Genomic DNA, 8,703 nt, shown 5'->3' with positions numbered 1-8,703 from the left:
TGAATGTTAACAAATGAGACCATACTGTAAAGTTTTGCCAGAATAACTAATTCTGCCACTCGTTTGCCACTTTAAATGACGAATGGCCCATTTATTGAACTGAATCTTTGATCATTGGGCAGTAATTGTGGAAATGTTCAATAGTTTTTTTGTAAATCAAACTTGTAAGCTTATTAATCTGCGCATACCCTCTACTTGTATCCAACGCTCGCTCGCACGCGCGCGCACGCACACTCCTCCCAGATGACGGGAGCGCGCATTTGCTTTGACTCACTCAAGATGGCAACTGGAGCAGAATACGGCTTGAAAAAGATAGTTTGGCAAAGTAAGTTCACTGAGAACAACAGTTTATTTTCTTCCAACGTTTTGCGTGCACAGTGCAACACTTGATCATGTAACGTTAACGGTATAACGTTACGAGTTCAGCTCAGAGGAAGAGCTGTCAGAAGTTTGAAGAGACACACTTATTGTGCTGGGTTTGTTCAGAAGAGTTACAGCCGCCTCATGAAGTTGTTTAGGTGTTTGTTTTGGTGTTTTAATAAGAAAAAAGTGCGATGTGGGGTGTGTCCCGTTTGTTTGTCTCGGGAAATGTCTTACATGTATCAATGGGTCACTGTTTCCGTTAGCTGCTCTGCTAATGTTAGCCTGTCCGGTTCAGCTCACTTTGACAATTCGGACAAGTTGTGTCTGGTTTTTAACGGAGAACGGGTTTATAACGTCGTTAGTTGTGGGCTCTGTATGTTGTCATGACTTTGGATGACGCGGAGTGTTTTGATGATGTCATAATGTAACTTCAGTTCTCGCGCCCTTGTGTTACTGTTATTCTGTGAACTTTATCAGTGACTTCCGGTCTGCTGTGTTGTGACATTTGAGTTATTCCATGAAAGGAGAGCCATTTGTGTCCATAACATTTGATTAAGACTAGCCGTGACACGCACTAAGTCATGTTACCTTGTTAGCCTAAGTATGATTCTGATGTGTATGTAGGCGATGTGCTCGTGTTTTTAAAGTATTTTAAGGGTGTGTATATAACACCTTACATATATATATATATATTTTTTTTTTATATGCACTTCGACATGTATATATAGCAGTGGTTCTGAACCAGGGCCCTTTAGAGAGACCCAGTAGATCAAAATGTGGAGAGAAAAAAAATCATTCACAGATCAAGATGCATGTAAATTGACATGTTAATCAAATTCACCTTTCACTCATACACTTTTCCTTTACTACTACAAAAAAAGAAAAAAAAGAAGATAATATTAATAAATCTAAAGAGAGGAAGTGGAATTGTGGGGGGTTTCTTTTAAAGGGAAGCCCAGTTCAGAAGTTGAACTTTTACTTTCATTTAACATATTCATACTTTTTTTTTCTTTTCTTTTTTTCTCTAACTGTTACATAAGTTTACACTTTGCCCTCAAGCAGAACCAACTCAAAATAGGAAATAAAGCTTCTTGGAATTGTTTCTTGATTTTCAGTTCAGCAAAACCGATTCACTGCTTTAACTAATAGATTGATTTATCTGACGTCACAGGAATCAAGGACACCATCATTGCCGACTGCAGAAAGTCAGAAGTATGGAAGGTCAGTTTGAAAGCATTTAGATTTATTCCAGTAGCGAGTATCCATCCCTCCATCCATCCATCCATCATCCATCCATCCATCATCCATCCATCATCCCCATCCCTCTATCCATCCATCCCTCTATCCATCCCTCTATCCATCCCTCTATCCATCATCCATCCATCATCCATCCATCCCTCTATCCATCCCTCTATCCATCCCTCTATCCTTCTATCCATCCATCTATCTATCCCTCTATCCATCCATCTATCCATCCATCCATCCATCCATCCCTCTATCCATCTATCCATCCATCTATCCATCCATCCATTCATCTATCCATCTATCCATCCATCCCTCTATCATCTATCATCCATCCATCCATCCCTCTATCATCCATCATCCATCCATCCATCCCTCTATCCATCCCTCTATCCGTCCATCCATCCATCCATCCCTCTATCCATCTATCCATCCATCTATCTATCCATCCATCCCTCTATCCATCTATCCATCCATCCCTCTATCCATCCCTCTATCCATCTATCCAACCCTCTATCCATCCCTCTATCCATCTATCCATCCATCTATCTATCCATCTATCCACCCATCCCTCTATCCATCCATCCATCCATCCCTCTATCCATCCATCTATCTATCTATCATCCATCCCTATATCCAACCCTATATCCATTCATTCATTCATCCATCCATCTATCCATCCATCTATCTATCTATCATCCATCCCTATATCCAACCCTATATCCATCCATCCATCCATCCATCCATCCATCCATCCATCCATCCATCCATCCATCCATCCATCCATCCATCCATCCATCCATCCATCCATCCAAGTACAGATATACCATTTTATTTTAATAATATAGTACATTTTGAAAGTAACATTAACTGAGGTTGACAAATGCTTTAGTGTTGTTATTGTTAGTTCATGTTAACAAATGGAGCCTTATTTTAAAGAAGGTTAGGCTATATTTTAAGGTGACCCTCTTACAGATCTTGTTACAAATAAGAAAGTACTGAGTAATATTAATTAACAGCACATACTTGTACATGTAACGTGTATGAAGAATACTGTAAAATAAAGTGTTACCGCATAAGTATAATTCTGAATGGTTGGTTTAATAAATGGCACCTTGATTTGAAAGTGGAATTGAAACCAGAATTTTTAAAGTACGTGAAGGGATAGTCCACGCAAAAAGGAAGAACTCTGTCATAATTTACATTGTTTCAAAGCTGTATGCATTTCTTTCTCATGCAGAACACAAAATAAGACATTTTGATTTGAAGAATGCTGGTAAACCTTTTCGGTTCCCATTGACTTCCATTGTATGGACAAAAAATATAATGGAAGTCAATGGGAACCGAAACTCTTTGCTTGCCAGGATTCTTCAAAATGTCTTATTTTGTAAAATAAATAAAGTCATACATGTTTGTAACACCATAAGGGTGAGTAAATGGTGACGTAGTTTTAATCCCTTTAACGATTCCTGTTCAACTGTGATTGATGTGAAATCTGTCCCACAGATCCTCATACTGGACCAGTTCACCACCCGCCTGCTCTCCTCCTGCTGCAAAATGTCCGATCTCATGTCAGAGGGCATCACAAGTAAGTGAGGGAAAGAGGCGTTGCTCCCGGGTTCAGCCGAACATCCGGTGTGTTAGACAGAAACCCAGCTCTCTGTGGATCCAGTGCTTGAACTTCTTTGTGTAGTTCTTCCTTCCTGTGTTTTCCAGAAGGGAAGATTTCTCGTTTCCTCAAAGAATGAACTGGATGGGGAATCATTGTCATAATGTGTTACCTTTTGTGTGTTCACAGTTGTGGAGGATATTTACAAAAACAGAGAACCAGTTCCAGAGATGAAGGCCATCTACTTCATGACCCCCACTGCCAAGGTCAGAGTTCAGGAGACATGCGCCATATGGACAAATGTATTGGGACACCTGATCATTGCTCCAGCAGGGACTGTAATGATGTCTCACTCTAGGGTGTTTTCACATATAGTTTGTTTTAAAAGAACCAAACCCAGTTCACTTAGGGTGTGTTCACACTTGTATTTCGGTTCAATTGACCGTTCGCAAAGACCCGTCCCCCTTAGTTACTGTTGCTATGTCCGACAAGCTACGCCGCTCTCACAAACACACACCATGTTGTCACGCAGTGAGAAATACATCGCGGAGCAGAGAGGACACTGACAACACGCTGACAGACACAGACCAGGTTACTTTTCGGTTACTTTTGATATTAAACATATTAAATAATGTCTCACCTTTCAAATTTGGTCATTTTTTAAAAGAAAAACAATAAATACCATTTTTGTGGCTCTTTAATGTGTCTGACAGATCGCTGTAGAGCATCAGTTAAAGCTGCTCGTGAACCGATCATCTCTTCCTTCTAGTTCATTTATAGCATCAAATAAACATGAATGAACATCAGAAGGAATGTTGTTTTAACCGCGGAAGGCGTCAGTACACACTTTTATCAAGTTCAAATCCTCCCATGTTAATCTACTAACTCTCCTGACTGCTTTGTCGGACAAAATGGCGAATGGTGAAGTATGATTGGTCAGATCACCTGTCAATCAAGCTCCCTGTGACGGGTCAATTAGTCTGGACCAAAAAAAAAAGTATTTAGTCCTGGTCCGCTTGGCGTTCACGTTGGCATTTTAACACCGAACCTAAAGACATAGATATGTTCACAACCTGATTGGTCGGCTTTGATTGCATATATTTTGTGGCAGAACATCCAGAACAATGCTGTGTTCTGGGCTAAAAGCGCTCGTTGTATGTGCGTAGCTACATATGATGGTATTTTGACGGTTAAATGAGATAAAGCAGCGTCAGGAATCCCTCCGTCACACACACATGAAGATCTGCTGCGAGGAGACGCGGTTCTGATCCTGAAACATCACGGCTATGATGAGAAAAACCATGTTTTGGTTACATGTCTTTGGTCCGTGTTGTTCATATTTCAGCCGAACCGCACCTGAGTTCGCTTGTAAGCGGATCGAGACCCATCTTTTCATCGGTGTGCACCAGGGTTCAAATGGCAGCGTTCACACTTATTCAAATGAACCGCACTGACAGAGCAATCGCACTAGGGTTTGTTTTAATCGAACCAAACATGCCAAGTGTGAACACACCCTTAAAGTGAACCAGAAAGGGAACCAGCCGAAAGTGAGCTCAGTCATTTTGATGTTCACAATATATAGTGGACTCAAAAAGGAACCTGGTTCTCTTCAGCATTGAAGTTATCTCAGACCCTTTCTTGTTCACACCAGAGCTTCATAAGAACCCCAGATTGCTGTTGCTTTCACTCGCACTACTGTGTTCAGTGACACTGCTGCATCTCTCCAGTTCTGAAAGGCACAAAATAAAGAAGACCTAAGCAGTGGATAACTGATCAGACGTATATCACATCACACTATTGGCTCAACATGATCAACCTCATTTGATGCTACAATCTTCATGTCTGCTGTACATCTTTTGTAGCTCAGAATTGAATAATAATAACACTTTACAATAATTTTCTATTAATTGACCCTTCGCTGAACCACGCCTGAAAACCGCCACTGGCCAATCGTGGCTTATCTACCGTAATTAGGCGCGGGAGGTCTGGTAAGCTTTCGAGAGAGGAAAACATGCCGAAGCGTTGTGCAAATCTGATACCCGGCGGTATCCTATCCACACTATTCCTGCGCCCCATGACGCTTTGTGCGAATTATGGGTGTAACTTCCGTTAAGCTGTAAACAATCAGTGAAAAGGCTTGCTCTATGAACGCAATTTAAGAAAGTGTCACAATGAGACGACGTTAATCTACTCACCGTTCAACCATCGAACGTTAAAAGGAGATTTAAAAGTGTAAAAGCATCAACAAGGTACTTTCAACAGACCAAATAACCCCAAAAGTGCGAGTCTTTGGTTAAATATCACTGTAATATATATCTGTATTATGTAACTTATGTTGCCTTAATCAAAAATGTTCATTAACTTCAGCTTTACGTGTTACTATTTCAAAATGATTTCTGTCATTTTGACAGATTATAAATTGTATTTACCTGTGAAAACAAACCTGGAATGAGACATGAGGATTTGATGAGAATAACGAGAGATTATTCGCGCATTCCAGTAAATTATTAAAGACTATTTTCACATTTCACTTACCCTGCTGTGCAGCTGTTCCTCAATTTTAATTTCCCATTTGAATGGTCGGCGTATGAGGCGCTGCTGCTTGCGCTAGGACTAACGTTAAGCCTATAGGCTTTAGCTTCAATTTTGATGAAATTATTCTCTAATCGTTTGCATATTATGTTGCGGATATATCCCTCGAATGCATTCTGCAGTCCCTTTTGTCTCGCTCTCTCAGATATTTCACCTGTTCGCCAAAAATGACTAATTATTGGCAATGTCTGACACCGTGTGCACACACTGTAAAAGACGTGCCAGGCGCGAAAGCTTGTCAGGCGTAGCAACAGTAATTAAGGAGGGCAGGGCTTAGCGAAGGATCAATTGCCATTTGTTTTTATTTGAGGTATTATGAATTAATATATATTATTAATAGGTATTATATATATGATGAAATTTCACAAATTAACTTTATTGCAAAGGTGGCATCCTATTTGTCCCAATACTTTTGTCCATATAGTGTACCTAATAAGGCTTACTGTACTGTGATGATCTGTTTGTGACCTGGATGTTTTATATTTGCAGTGTGTTGATGCGTTTATTAATGACTTCAAACCGAAACCCAAATACAGAGCTGCATATGTCTTCTTCACTGACTGTGAGTTCACTGCTTCAACTCTGATTTGATTTCAAACAAATCCGCTAGATTATGTGTTATGTTTAGTATGTATGACTATTATGTTGAAATGACCCCAGACTGTCCTGATGAGCTCTTCGACAAGATGAAGAAGAACTGTGCCAAACACATTAAAGTGTGTAAAGAGATCAACATCTCGTTTCTGCCACATGAAGCACAAGTGAGTTTATCCGTACTCCGCAAATTCATGTAGCCTGGTCTGGCAGAGTGTTTTCTTGTGTACGACTGTGTGTGTAATGGGTCACCTGTGCAGGTGTTCACCTGTGATAACCCAGAGGCCTTCAAGAGCATCTACAGTCCCAACAGTCAGGACCGAGGTCAGACGCTGGAGATGATCGCTGATCAGATCGTAACGCTCTGCGCCACGCTGGACGAGTACCCTGGAGTCAGATACAAGAGGTACAGACACCCGTATTCACTTCACATGTGCTCACATCACACCTGATGCTTGAATGGACTTCACCATTGAATTCTGTCCTGTGCAGAGATTCAGCTCTCGAATATGGAAAGCAGTTGGCTGAGCTTGTGGATAATAAACTGGCGCGACATTACGAGTTGGAAGACAACTCGAAAATAAAGGTGAGAGTGGTTAGAACAACCAAACACATCAGCTGATCTGATTGGATATACAGCTTTATACATACAAATATAGTTTTCTTCTTGAGATACACTAAGACATTTCTGCTTGCACAAACCATCAGAAGTTTTCTTTCATATTCAGGCAAAAACGGCGGCTCAGCTTCTGATCGTTGACCGTGCGCTGGACCCTGTCAGCCCCATTCTTCACGAGCTCACCTACCAGGCCATGGCTTATGACCTCATACCTATGAAGGACAACACCTATGAGTATGTCACCTCAGCCAAATCACTTCTATTTAAAGGAACACGCCGGCTTTTGGGGACTTTAGCTTATTCACCGTATCCCCCAGAGTTAGATTAGTCCATACATGCTCTTTTCATCTCTGTGCCGTAACTCTGGACTAAATACAATGTTTTTTTGGTACGGTTCGCTTTCACACTGCCCTTTTTGCAAGTGAACCAAAATTTATAAACAAAACCACATGTGTGCTAAACTCATCCATTCATTGGACAGACATTCTCAAGCAGGGAAAAGCAGGAAGTGCAAAAACAGGCAATTTATGGAGATCTTTCGTAGTGCAATTTTTATTATTTGACTGATTTGGTGTTATCAGCTACTAACGCAATATGAAGAAACTTATCATATGATACAATGTCATCTATACCATGTTGTAATTAGGATTTTACGAAGATGTGCTGCAAGACGGTTCTGGCGGAGAACGCATTGCTCTTCATTGATAAAGTTCTAACATTATTAAAAACAAGTGAACAGTCAGTAATAAAATGAGAACAAATACACAAATTACAAGCAGAGATGAATGCGAAATATAAATGTAAAATAACACTATTCGTTCACTGTAGAAATTAAATATATAGTTAAATCATTGTTAAAGCTGTATTTTGTTGTTTTATTAACATAAAACATCCATATCACAGATCAACTGCGATCCATTGCAACACTAATATATAGGCATTTCGTCACCCAAATTACATAGTACAAATCTGACCCTGTCAAAAAAGGTGCAGTTTTTTCTGCAATTGGGTCGGTTCATGTTCACAGTCACACCATAACCTAACCGTACCGAGACCACCTCTTCAGCTGGGTCTCGGTTCGGTGGTTTGGTCCGCACCCGAGTGCGATTGCTGTATTCACACCTGCCCAAAAGATACGCACCAAGGGGGAAAACAAACTTGAGTTCGATTCAATCGAACCAAACAAGGCAGGTGTGAATACACCCTCTGTCTGACGCACCCACCGCTAGCCTAGCTTAGCACAAAGATCGACAAAGATTTGTATCACTCCACCCATGTAGCAGTGCTTCGCCTTCTGAGAATATAGCGCCCAGTATGTATACGGTTAGAAGAATGACGTGTCTCATTGGACCTTGTTATTTGTACACGCTGTGACTTTACAAATCACAACATGAAATGTGTGTGAAATTGTGAAATTCCTGTTCTTATTATGGTTCTGCTGGGTATCAGTGTTTTTCTGTGTTTACACTCTTAGGTATAAAGCAAAGGATGGCTCCAAGAAAGAAGCTTTACTGAATGAAGAGGACGAATTATGGGTCAAATTACGTCACATGCACATTGCTGAGGTCACTGGGTGAGTAGAAACACTTGAGTTAAAAATGAACCAGTAGACTCTGTCGAGGCCATGAAAAAACATTGGTTACAATGGTCACATATTATTTAACTTCACTGTGTCTGTACGTTC

At 40.5% G+C, this 8,703-nt stretch overlaps 1 protein-coding gene across 1 annotated transcript in view; it reads left to right on the top strand.

Annotated features, from left to right (window-relative positions):
- Positions 1 to 205: 205 nt before the first annotated feature.
- The window catches only part of stxbp3 (syntaxin binding protein 3), a 17,407-nt gene continuing 8,909 nt past the window's right edge, over positions 206 to 8,703 (top strand). The window contains exons 1-10 of the mRNA XM_079588960.1: positions 206 to 325; positions 1,535 to 1,584; positions 3,112 to 3,193; positions 3,404 to 3,480; positions 6,296 to 6,368; positions 6,467 to 6,567; positions 6,661 to 6,806; positions 6,893 to 6,986; positions 7,129 to 7,253; positions 8,494 to 8,592. Of these exons, the coding sequence (XP_079445086.1) occupies positions 244 to 325; positions 1,535 to 1,584; positions 3,112 to 3,193; positions 3,404 to 3,480; positions 6,296 to 6,368; positions 6,467 to 6,567; positions 6,661 to 6,806; positions 6,893 to 6,986; positions 7,129 to 7,253; positions 8,494 to 8,592 (929 nt within the window). The 5' untranslated portion in view covers positions 206 to 243. The remainder of the gene's footprint in view (positions 326 to 1,534; positions 1,585 to 3,111; positions 3,194 to 3,403; positions 3,481 to 6,295; positions 6,369 to 6,466; positions 6,568 to 6,660; positions 6,807 to 6,892; positions 6,987 to 7,128; positions 7,254 to 8,493; positions 8,593 to 8,703) is intronic.

This window comes from Phoxinus phoxinus (assembly GCF_949152265.1).
Source record: "Phoxinus phoxinus genome assembly, chromosome: 18".
Classification (NCBI taxonomy): Eukaryota; Metazoa; Chordata; class Actinopteri; order Cypriniformes; family Leuciscidae; genus Phoxinus; species Phoxinus phoxinus.
Note: the sequence above shows the minus strand (reverse complement) of the source record. Positions and strands in the feature narration are given on the sequence as shown.